Source organism: Terrapene carolina, unplaced genomic scaffold (assembly GCF_002925995.2).
Source record: "Terrapene carolina triunguis isolate 2854851 unplaced genomic scaffold, T_m_triunguis-2.0 Scaffold96, whole genome shotgun sequence".
In the NCBI taxonomy this organism is placed as follows: domain Eukaryota; kingdom Metazoa; phylum Chordata; order Testudines; family Emydidae; genus Terrapene; species Terrapene triunguis.
Genome location: NW_020664447.1, coordinates 58,441,448 through 58,454,181, shown reverse-complemented (window position 1 = coordinate 58,454,181; position 12,734 = coordinate 58,441,448). Strand labels below are relative to the sequence as shown.

The 12,734-nt window shown below is 43.5% G+C and overlaps 1 protein-coding gene across 1 annotated transcript in view; it reads right to left on the bottom strand.

Annotated features, from left to right (window-relative positions):
* Positions 1-12,734, bottom strand: part of TTC6 (tetratricopeptide repeat domain 6) — a 147,679-nt gene that overhangs the window by 38,405 nt on the left and 96,540 nt on the right. Inside the window, exons 20-24 of the mRNA XM_029911421.1 lie at positions 11,750-11,900; positions 10,509-10,591; positions 8,541-8,617; positions 6,923-7,083; positions 1,603-1,737 (exon numbers count right to left, since the gene is read on the bottom strand). Coding sequence (XP_029767281.1) covers positions 1,603-1,737; positions 6,923-7,083; positions 8,541-8,617; positions 10,509-10,591; positions 11,750-11,900 — 607 coding nt within the window. The remainder of the gene's footprint in view (positions 1-1,602; positions 1,738-6,922; positions 7,084-8,540; positions 8,618-10,508; positions 10,592-11,749; positions 11,901-12,734) is intronic.

Genomic DNA, 12,734 nt, shown 5'->3' with positions numbered 1-12,734 from the left:
CCTCTGCTGGCCTGGAAGGACAGAACCCCGGGCCAGCAGCGGGCTGAGCGGGGCCGGCGGCTGGGACCTCGCCTGGCAGGGGCCGGCAGACGGAACCCCAGACCAGCAGCGGACTGAGCGGCTCAGCCTGCTGCCAGTCTGGGGTTCCATCTGCCCGCCCCTGTAAATGTAAAATGTATTACTGGCTCGCGAAACCTTAAATTAACGAAGACTTGGCACACCACTTCTCAAAGGTTGCCGACCCTTGGCCTAGTGGATAGGGCACCAAACTGGGACTCAGGAGCTCTGCATACATTTCTGGCTCTTCCATGTCTTCTATGTGACCATAGTCTTCTATGTGACCTTGGCAAGTAAATTTAGGCCCGGATGTAGCAAAGCAGGTAGGCATGAACTTTACTGTAAACATGCATAGGCCCATCTCTACTCAGCAAAACACTTAAGCACTTGCTTAGGTCCCACTGATGTCAATGGGACTTATGCATATGCTGAAGTGTTTTGCTGAATAGGAATGAACTTAACAAGTGCTTAAGTGCTTTCCTGAATCAAGGATTTAATTTTTCAGTTCTTCAGTTCCCCACATGTAAAATGAGCATAATAATAATTTTCCCTTTCACCCACGCTTGTCTTTCATGTTTACATAAGAGTGTAAGCTTTTCAGACTAGTGACTATCTCTTATTGTGTTTTGGAACAGTGACTAGCAATATACTCCGATCTTGCTTGGGACAGCTATGTGCTACTGAAATACAAATACATAATGATAACTAATCCTACTGAGGTCAAAGACATTATAAATGTGCATAAATGTTTGCAGGACTAGGCTCTAAAAATAGAATATAGGAAAGAATGGTGAAAAGAGATGCAACAATAATCAAAAAGGCACTCTTAAAAAGATTTTCTAATGTCAATTTTGTAACGCTTCAAAATGAGGGGAAGGCTAGGGATTATAAGCTTTTTGAAGTTGGCATTATTAATATATAAAATGGATCCTACTCATATAAGGCCTGATCCAAAGCCCACTGAAGGAGTCGCATTGATTGCAATAGACTTCGGATCAGACTGTTAATGAACAAGCCTATAACTGTAGTTAAAATCATAGAAAGAACAAAAAAGTCCTTTAATATTAAAATGCACCTAGAAAAATGTATTAAATTACATAACAAAAAATACCTAGTTTAAAAAAAGATTTATATCATGTGTAAAATAAATGCCAAAAACTGAACTAGTTTAGGATTGGTTGGCTGGGGGATTTTTTTAACCTCTGTAAAAGTACAGCAATCAGATAACTAAGATGCTATCCACAGCATGGCATACTTTGCTTATAACAACAATAGTGAGAACATTAATGTACAGATAAGATATTCATGTTGATTTCACCGCCATTAGAAACACAGCAAAAGGTATGCATAACTAATTAAATATGGTAATACTGGTATGGAAAAAAATTGTTCACACATTTGCAAGAAGGTCTGATAAAAACTACAGAGTAAAAATATGTAAAAAGTAGTGGAAAGTAACCTTTAAAATATTTTAAATTTTTAGACAATCTTGTTTCCAGCTCTTAAAGCCACAACGCTAATATGTTCTAAATAATAAATACATACCTGTAATAAACTGACTTGCTCCATATAGCACAGGCCCAAGAAATAATAAATTTCTGCAGCCTCAAATGTATTAGGCAAGATTTTTGCTGAAGAAGTCAGTATCTTTAATGCTTGTTGAAAACTTTCCATAGCATCCTGTAATAACAAAGGATATTATTCTAATACAGGGGTCGGCAACGTTTGGCATGCGGCTCGCCAGGGTAAGCACCCTGGCGGGCCGGGCTAGTTTATTTACCTGCTGACGCGACAGGTTCAGCCGATCGCGGCCCCCACTAGCCTCAGTTCGCTGTCCCAGGCCAATGGGGGCAGCGGGAAGCGGCGCGGGCGAGGGATGTTCTGGCCGTGGCTTCCCGCCGCCCCCATTGGCCCAGGACGGCGAACCATGGCCAGTAGGGCCTGCGATCAGCCAAACCTGCTGCGTCAGCAGGTAAATAAACTGGCCCGGCCCGCCAGGGTGCTTACCCTGGCGAGCTGCATGCCAAACGTTGCCGACCCCTGTTCTAATATTTGTAAAACAGTTAGTAAATAAAAAAAAAGTCTGTGAGTTTTAAAAGCGACATACACGGAATTTTTTTAATTGGGCTTGTGCCCTTTTCGCTTCTTTATTATATGTAAAGAAGGCCTGGAAGGTACTTTTGGTTTTTTAGCCTTATACATTTAAGAAATGTGAAGGCTGCTCTTCCTTGGTTTTGCTGGAAGTTCTGAATTGCTCTAATTGAAGGTGTGGGCATGATTAAGTACAACTTTTTTTCAAAATGTTCATTAGTCATTGGTTTAAATAAGTATTAATAAAAACAAAAAGTAGAACTTTAAGCAGTCTGACTAATAATCTCTTCCTGTTGCAGTTGCTTAGCAACTTTCAGCCTCTTGACTCTTTTGGAGGACTCTATCTTGGGAAGCAGCAACTCTGAAAAAGATTTGGAAATTCAAACCAGAAATAAGAAGTAATATTTTAACAGTGAGGATAATTAACATTGGAACAGTTTACCGAAGGTCATGGCTGGTTCTCCATCACTGGCAATTTTTAAAATCAAGATTGGATTTTTTTAATATATATATACTAGTTCAACAGGCATTACTTTGAGGGAGTTCTATGGCCGGTGTTGTACAGAGGTCAGAGTAGATGATCACAATGGTCTTGTAGTGGGACGACTGCCCCACTCCTGCAGAACAGGGGTTAAAAGCAGCAAGGCAGGCTGATTGGGGAAGCAGCCACAGCTGTGGCCAGCTCAATTAGGACCCAGCTGGCCCTGATAAGAGGGCTGTGGGCCAGAAGCTGGAGGAGTCTCTCTCCAGCCTTGGAGGGAGAAGAACCTGGCTGCCTGTGAGCTCAGGGCTGGGGAAAGGCAAGAGGAGCTGGGGAGCTCCAGCCTGGCAACTCCCCAGGCTGCAGGCCTTGGGAAAAAGCCAAAACAGGTTCTGGGGTTGCAGAGGCTGCAGTCCGGGCTTAGGCAGAGTTCTGAACCCCTTGACAATGATGAGTGGACATTAGACTGCAGTCTGCCCCAGTGAACGGGGGCTAGATGGTGACTGGCAGTAGCCACTGAGGCAAGGTGGGTGAGAGGGTTGGGGGCTCCCCTGGGAGGGGAGACCCAGAATGTGGTGGGGTTTCGCTGGGGCAGAACCCCAAGGTAAGGGGCACCGCGGTCCGGGAGGGACATGGGGGGCCTGAGGCAAGCGAGACATTGGCCAGCAAAGGGCGCGCAGAGTGCTGGACGAGCTAATTCCCAAGAAGACCAGCAGGAGGTGCTGCGCTGGTGAGTCATCGCTTCGCTACAGGTCCCTTCTCTACAGGTCCCTTCTGACCTTGGAATCTATTAATCTTTGATGTCATAACTTGACTAATGCTCCAGTCAGCGGAGAATCTTCCAGTGAGACATCACCTGAATTTCTAAAGCAAACAAGCAAAACAAGCCGACAACTTTAAAAAGCCAAACCTTTTAGGCCTTCTTTACATATCTGGCAGAGGCAAAAACCCCAATGTGTCCCTATCTTTTCAGGTCACATTTTAAATATTTGCTTTTGGGTTTTCTGTGCGAACAGTGATAAACTATGTATAATATTTAATTTATACCCATGAAACATCTCAGTTATAATACAATGGTTAAGGGCTAATCCCACAAATACACAGAGGTAATTTCACCCAAGTGAGTAATCTCACTCAATAAAGCTACACACATACATGTGTGATGGATGTGGAGCTATTCTGTAATAATTTATGAATACTGTATGTTGACTTTTAGTTATTGGAATGTTTACTGTCTGAAAATATTGGTTTAATTTAATGGGGGGCTACAAGGAGAAACAAACAGGAAGTTAAAGAACGGTACGAGATAAGCCAACCCTCAGAAAACACTTGAGAGTTACTAAGGGACAATGACAGAGCCACTGGTTTGGAAGACTGGCTCTATCTCCTGCTGAGCATACCGACTGGTTTGGTCCAGAAGGCAAGGCCAAAGCCTAGGTACTCAGAAGAACAAAAAGGGCTATAGCAGTTTTAAAAAGAAGACTTTCTCAAGAGAGTGAAGGAGTTGTTTGGAGGAACCAGACTGAGGAACCAGACCATCAGAGGATTGTAAGACAAGGTGGGTGAGGTAAAATCTTTTACTGGAGCAACTTCTGTTGGTGAGAGAGACAAGCTTTCAAGCTTATACAGAGCTCTATTCAGGTCTGGGAAAGTAAGGCTATGTACACACTACAGTTTACGTTGGTATAAGTTATGTTGCTCAGGGATGTCAATAAGCCACCCCTGAGCAATGTAAGTTACACTGACCTAAGCGCCAGTGTGGACAGCGCTATCTTGGCGGGCAAGCTTCTCCTGCCAACATAACTACTGCCACTCGTGGGGCTGGAGTGATTAAGTTGATGGGAGACCTCTCTCCTGTGAGCTTAGAGTGTCTGCACTAACAGCGCTACAGCGGCCACTGTAAGCTCTGTAGTGCAGCCATAGCCTAACTCAAAGTGTCACTGCTAAATACAAGGCTTGAATAGATTATTTAGCATAAGTAATTAACACATATTTCATGGACCATTCAAGGTGAAGTAGCCTGTTAACACCCCTCCAGTCATAGTAAGGAAAGGAGGGGGAGAAAATGCGGCTGAGGGCAGTTGTTAGTGGGTTTATAGATTGTTGTAATAAACCATAAATCCAGTGTCTCTATTCAGTCCATGATTTTTAGTGACTAGCAAAACTCTGAATTTAAGTTTCCTTGCTCATCTTTTGAAATTGTTTAGGTTTCCTTTGAGGATGAGGGCTGATAGGTCAAATATAGAGTGATCACTCTGTGAAAAGTGTTCACCCAGAGGTGATAGTGTTTTTGTCTTCTATCATTTTCCTGTGTGAGTTCACTCAAGAGTGTAGTGATAGCCTGGCGACACCCCCCATAGCTACTATTGGAGCATTTAATGCACCAAATGAGGTATACCACATGCTGTGATAGGCATGTTGTGGGGGGTGTTGATCATCATAGCAGTGAGATATGTCTGCAGGTTTTGCAGCTGTTGTTGTGGCAGTGTCTGGTGCCACCTTAAGTTGATGTGTCCTGGTCTGAGGGACTTGCTTCTAATGATGATCTTGGAGAGGTTGGGAAGGTGTTTGAAGGCCAGAAGGGGTTCAGAAAATATTTCTTTTGGAATGGGTTCCCATCAAGTATGGGTTGTAGTTGTTTGATACCCAGTACGGATTCCAGTTTGAGGTGGAAGGTGACAACTGGGGTGTGCAGTCAGAGGGGATTTTATTTCTGAATTGAAGTAAGTTCTCTTGGGATATTTGTGTGGCCTGGTCCATGATGCAATCTACTTCTCTGGTGGAGTGTCCTTGTTTGGTGAAGGCAGTTGTAAGTGCATTAAGGTGTATATCCCGAACTTTCTCCTCAGAGCAAATTCTTTGGTATCCGAGTGGTAGGACAGACATGCATATAGACGGTTTGTTGTTTTAAAATCCTCTCTCTCTAAATGCTTTATTCCTACTGTTAAAATAAACAATACTTTGGTTTTAAGAAGACTGTTTGGTTACTGTATACCACTGGTCACATACACCCGAAGGTGCCAGAACTCAGTCAGACCTGATCAGCAAGCATAGTCGATACAGGGACCATTCTAAGAGTGGCAGAATTGCAGAATTCCACTCTGGGAGAGGTAAAGGCACAAGGCTTGACATCTGAGGTGGTGCACTCAGAGAGACCAGAAAGGGGATAGTGGTACAGATAGACCGGCAACCATGACAGCATGTTTTCAGGATCTATCCCTAATGCCTAGAGTACGATTATGCTGAAAGTTACTAATGGCTGCCATCAAGGGGCCGTTGATCCAAAAACTATCACGGCCATGGTTAAAACCAATGGATGAGCTAATCACCTTTCTCTCAGGTGCAGTATAAGGAAAAAGTTAAGCCCCTTTTCTGTGGTGAAATGGATGTAATAATGGAGGCTACTGCCTAAGGCACTAGGCTGTATGATGATATGGGTCAAGGGGTTTTGCCTAGTGGAAACACAGGATATAAGTGTTTTGTTTCTGCAAGCTATGTGCATGTGTGTGCAATACAGGAGAAAGCCAGAGAAGCAGTTATGAGCATGATCCTGAGACGAAGCAGAGGGATGGAGCTTCTTGGACACAGAACTTGCTAGAGAGGCAGACTTGGGGATTTTTGAACAAGGAAACTGCCAGGTACAGTTTGTTTCTAGTGTGTTTGAGGAAACAGGGCTTGCTGTACATTCTTTGTAAATAAACAGGATTGCACCAAAAGAAATGCCTGACTTGTATCATCTATTTCTCCTCCTAATGAAAATAACCCTGCAAGGCCATGATTATTGTCTAACTGCTTGGGTCAAAGGAGCAACAGTATGATATTTCTACTGGTAACGCACAATGGGAAGCAAGTACTGTATTCACAAGGCTGAGGGACTAGTTATACAATAATCACTCTGAAAATTCTTGTACATTCGTTCTACAAATATGAAGCAACCAAACTTTTGTATTGCCTCTAGCTCAATTAGATATTACAGTATTTGCACACTGCTTTCTTTTTATGTTTTGAAAAAAGCAACATTATGAAATTTAACTGAACTCCAGCCTACATAATTATATTTCTTCTAACTAAATTTTACATGGTTTTAAACAACACTGTGTAATACTTACTGAAACATTAGTGCAGGAGCATTAAGCTGAAAAGAGTGTTACTATTCCCTTTTGTAATGTAAACATTGAAGTTCAGGGAATATTTGATAAAATAAGATACTCTGTAAAGCATCAAGGCTATAGAAACCAAGACATTGTATTGCTTGGCATTTTACTGTAAATAGTTTAAAAAGAATTTTCTAACCTTGGTTTTCTTGGCTTTCATTTGTATTTTTCCTAGCAGAACAAACATGGAAGGCGCAGGCTGATTTGCAATAACCTCAGCTAAGCACTCTATAGCTTTACTGTGATTTTGACAAAATGACTGAACGAGCGCTTGCTGAACAGGAGAGGTTTTAAAGGATACTGAAAATAAGAAAGACAAACAAACAAACAATGGTCACAATATTATATTATTTCACACTGCATGTTCTAAATATAAGGTAGTTTCATAGGATAAACAAACTTTACATTGTTCAAAAATCCATGAGACTCCAAAGTTGTTTGCTTTAACTGCTATACCAAAACACAAACAATTTTTTAAGAATTGAGTTTTAATCCTTTCACATCAAAGCCTGGAGTAGAAAACTTCAACTATAAGCAGCAAAGTTAGAGTCGAATCATGGGCATCCGCAAACTTCCCCTCTCCAAAGAAAGAAAGGAAAAAGACAACCCCAAACAATTACACAGGCATTGCTGAGGGGTCAACGGAACAACAGAATCAACCCCCCACTGAGGGCATGGGGCACTTGTTCTGCCACTCTGAGACCACTATTACAACCCACAAGGGTTACTATAGCCATTGTAGTATTTTACCTTACAGGTATGTTATGAAGTTTAATGTTTGTAAAGCCATTTGATATCTTAGTAAGCAACGTCCTAAGTAAATACAAAGTATAATCATAAATTCCACATAACGTTCTATTACCAATAAGTAAGGCTGCAAATTTGTCATGAAGGCCCGTGACTTCTGGTGTGGCTGGCCCCGGGGCCGCATGAGCAGCCCCGGCAGCCCCTGGGCCAGCCGCACTGGCCGCTGCTGGGGCAGTCTCGGGCCACCGCACCCCCTCCCCCAGCAGCAGCAGGAGTTTGGGTGTGGGAGGGGGCTCAGAGCTGGGGGTTAGGGTGCAGGAGAGGGTGAGGGCTCTGGGTGGTGCTTATCTCAGGGGGCTCCCCGGAAGCAGCGACATCCCTCGGCACCTAGGCAAAGGCATAGCTAGGGGTCTCGGCACGCTGCCTCCGCTTGCAGGCACCGCCCCTGCAGCTCCCATTGGCCATGGTTCCCAGCTAATGGGAGCTGCGGAGTCGGCGCTCAGGGCAGAGGCAACACGCAGAGCTGCCTGGGCGTGCCTCCATCTAGGAACTGAGGGAGGGGGATGTCACCGCTTCTGGGGAGGCACAGAGCCAGGTAGGGAGCCTGCCAGCCCCACCCCCCCCCCCCCCCCAGCAGCAGCAGGGGTCTCAGGCCACCCCCGAGCACCCGTGGCACCCCCCCCCCCCACGAGCAACCCTAGCACCCTCGGGCTGCCCCCACCACAAGATCTAGTCAGAGGTCTATAGTACATGTCATGGACAGGTCACGGGCCGTGAATTTTTGTTTACTGTCCATGACTTTTACTAAAATGTTACTAAAACGTAGCCTTATTTATAAGTCAAAATATAAACATAAACAGCCCAAGTAAAGAAAGGTAAGTGAAAAAACTGCAAGCAACATAAGGAAGTGTCACAATTCCTTATAATAAATTACAGTAGTTAAATTACTCCTTACATTAGGGCTCAGATACTATGGTTAATAAGAACCTAGACAATTAAACTGACTTTACCGTCGCCCATTTCTGCTACTTGAAGAATACAGAAGCTTGCAAGTTTATATTCCTTCATCTCAATTAAATATTGTCCCCTGTAACAAAAGAAATTTTTGTTGTGTGTAATTTGCTCATTATGAAACCATTTTTTCAGGCTGAGATTTCTTATTTAAGCAGTATTTTAAAAGTACAAATAATGCAGGAGTAAGTAAAAGTCTAAAGTTTCTAGTAAGAATCACATCTTCAAAGGAATACCATCCAGGTTTTTCCTCTTGTTCCTTCTGCACATACTTTTTTAAAACACTATCACCAAGAAATTTTAAAAATGTATAGCTATTCAATTGCAAGGCTCACAAAAAACACATTTTCTGTGGGCTCCACAGCAAATAGAGCACACACACTACCTCTAGAACTATGCAAATATTGTTAATAACACTATTTCTAAAATCAATGTTGTTTTGCCATAGAGTGGTTGTAGGTAAATTCAATCTGATTCTGAAGGCCATGCTAGGTTTCTTTCTTTCCCATGCATCACCATTAGTAGTAAATGTACTTGCAAGCCAAATCAGGCCTTCAGAGATACCGGCACAACCCCATTCTTGCTATTGGGGTAACAGAGGTGGGATTGACTGAAACTTAGTAAACAACTCTTTTGATGATGAACAAGAAGGACTAACTTTTTGCCCATTCCCTCTTAAGTTTGTTGCAGCTCTATAGTACTGATAAGAGTAAAAAGCAGTAAAAATTATTATTGTTCCTAAAGTAAGCAGAGAGGACTTGAAATGCACACAAGGAATATTGATTAAGACTACAATTTCATATATTTACTATTTAGAGTACAGCCTCACTTTAAGTCCTTAATGTGAGTTTTAATTGATGCATAGAGCAGTGAGTGGGCCTTCTGCACTGAGATGAGATGACAATGAGATGTCCTCACTTTTTTAACATTTCCTACAGTTTATTTGGTTCCCCTCAGATGAAAACTGGCTTATCTGTTTGACTTAGCAAGGGCTGGTACCTTTCACTAATTTGGGAGGAGTGGAGTGAAGGAATTAGTTCATGACTAAAAATGTATTTTATGCATGCATTAGGAACCATATGGATTCATTAGTCAATACGTCAGTTTTCACAGAGTTTTGGAAATCCACACCAGCCAAAGGAGAGTTTCTCAAACTGCACATGCCTGTAGTGACAGGCAGGATTTAGATATGCCAAATGGTGCACTGGTTCTAGACAAGCCATAAGAAGCTTGTATAAAAACCACCAACTCTGCAGAAAATACTAAGGACATTCATGAACAGTCTGGGAAGCTCAGATTTGGCTTCTGAGACCAAATAAAGACCAGAAAAGGAAAAAAGAGCAAATGGTGGTAGAATCTTGAGATTCTCCGAGTATATAAAAAAGACTAGGAGCGGGAAGAGCTTTAGTAAAATTATTTTCTGTGAAGACAGAAACAGATTTACAGAGAAAATGAGTGAAGCTACACATAAATGGAGCTTTTAGGCTAAGCTGGAGAGAACAGCTAAATATCAGGTTTGAAATATTTACTCTCTCTGAACTCATAGGTTCAAGCCTAGGGGAAAGGCTGGACTCAGCACGTCACCCTTATTTTACTGTGTCGTTTCTTCAGATAGGACACTGAAATATTTATCCACTCTGAATGGACATTTAAATGATGAATTTAGAAGAGTTTAGGTGTGCCCTGTTGTCACTGTTCATATTCACACTCCCCCTTCCCCATACCTTGCATCCTGTATATCATGCTGGATCCTTCTCTCCATACCAGAGGTAACACCAGTGAGGTGCTACTACATGGATATAATTTGTAAAGGATGAAAAGTGCTTTTAAATTTTATTACCATCTGATTCTTATCATTAACTAGGCTTGTTTAGTAGATGTGTTAATATAGTTGATGTTTTTACTGTGTTTCAAACAACAGTTGTGAAGTGGAATACTTGTTAAGTTCTAAATGATAATTTTCCTACCTTATTATGCATAAATAGGATTCAGTTGGATAAAGATGAATGGCTCGATTTATATCTCTTAATGCACGCTGTAAATTGTGCACCTGTTATTTACAAAAAACAATTCAGTTACTCGTACATACTCTTTAACCACTTTTTCTACCCCATTGAGTGTAAAACAAAATATTTGCTAATGAGCTTCTGCTTTATCTACCAACACCCAATGTCAGGATTTTCTATTCTCCCTACATCTAATGGTGACACTAAAACAAATGCCTAAAACACCACAGAGATCCTTAATCCTGACAAAAGATACAAACATGCAAACTTCCTAAACTGTTTTTATAATATTTTACAAAAGCTTATCTATTAATCTTACCTCTTACTATTATTTTATCCATTCCACTGTTTGAGGATTGATTGATGGCAAGGTAAGGCCCTAAAAAGCCCATAGAGCTCTAAATATTCAGCTCATGGAGGAAGGCTTTACAACTACAGTTACTACAGATAGGATTATCTGTTATTGCCTTTGATCCCAACCCTGCAAAGATTTACATATGTGCTTTTTATGCATTGCACATAATCCCATTGAAATCAATATGGGTACTTATTGTCCAAAAAGTTAAGCATGTAAGTCTTTGAAGGACCAGGGCCAGGGCCGGCTCTGGTTTTTTTGCCGCCCCAGGCAAAAAGGCCGCCGGCCCCCCCCCCCCCCCCCGGGGGGGGGGGGGGGGCAGCCGGCCGGAGCCGGGGGGGCGGCCGGAGCCCTGGCGGGGGCTCCGCTCTCCCCCCGGCGGCGGGGGGAGGGCGCCGGAGGGGACGGCGGCTGGAGCCCTGGGAGGAGGGCAGCGAGCCCCGGCGGGGGCTCGGCTCTCCCCCCCGGCGGCCAGAGCGCCGGGGGCAGGGCGGCGAGCCCCGGCGGGGGCTCGGCTCTCCCCCCACCCCGGCGGCCAGAGCGCAGGGCAGCGAGCCCCGACAGGGGCTCGCCGCTCTCCCCCTGGCGGCCGGGGGGAGGGAGCAGGGGGAGGGCGGCCAGAGCGCCGGGGGGAGGGCGGCGAGCCCGGCTGTGGCCCCGCTCTCCCCGGCGGCCGGAGCGCCGCGCCGCCCCCCTCCAGGTGCCGCCCCAAGCACCAGCTTGGGTGCCTGGTGCCTGGAGCCGGCCCTGACCAGGGCATAAGTATCTATTAAAATGTTTTTCATAGCAACTATAAAATGTAAATGTAGTGTTATAATGATATAAAAGACCAAAAAGAATAAAATACCTGATGATATGCTTGAGCTCTACAAATATAAACTCTAATGTTTGTGGGATCAACTTCAATGGCTTTAGAGAACTGTCGAATAGCTTCATAGTAATGATCCAGATGTAACAGTAATATCAAGCCAATATTTATGTAAGCCAAGGCAATACCACTAAAAAAGAATAAAGATTATCTTATTTTTCATTTTGTCATACAATATAAAATACTTTGTTGTATACATCAATGTCCAATACAACATGTTTCATCTAATTACTATAGTATTATAAAAACACATCTGTAAGCAGTCAAAAGGTAGGCTTTGAGTTACACCTATTTGCTTGCATAACACACATCAAATGCTTAACTAATTCCCTTTTTAATTCCCTTGAACACTGGTAGCTGTATATATGCATGATTAGTGACTTCTCCAAAACATGGACTGCACCTTTTTTGGTGGATGTTTATTAGAAGGCTGAGATATGCAAGTCTAGTTTCATCAGCATTCCTCTGATTTCCTCCTAGATCCCTGTCTGTCTGGTTTCAAGGCTGAATTTAATACAGAGGGTTCATTAGTTTCTTTGGTTGTTGATTTTTTGCCACCACGTCTCCATTCTGATGTTATTCTATCAGCTGCCTTTGATGCTATAGACCATGAAGTGCCACTGCCCCCCTGGGGTATTGTGAAGGGGTTGACTCACCACTGGCACCACCTTGTGGCTGGGCATGGCATAGCAGCTCACTCCCCACTGGGCGTCTCCTGCCGATGGCTGCTCCGCCTCTGTGGTGGCCTGCTTCTTCCTGTGACTTGGCCTCCAGTCAGGTCACTTTAAAGTCTCTCTCTTTCCCAGGTAGTCCATGAACAAAAAGCAAGGGGAATTAATAAGAAATAGAGGGGAATGATTCCCTCTCAGGATGCGTCAGAATCTGGCCCTTCTTTCCCTCAGGGAGTGGCCTTCAGGCAAGTGGTCATCTGGGAAGCTCCTGCCTTCAGTCAGTCCTTTCCTCA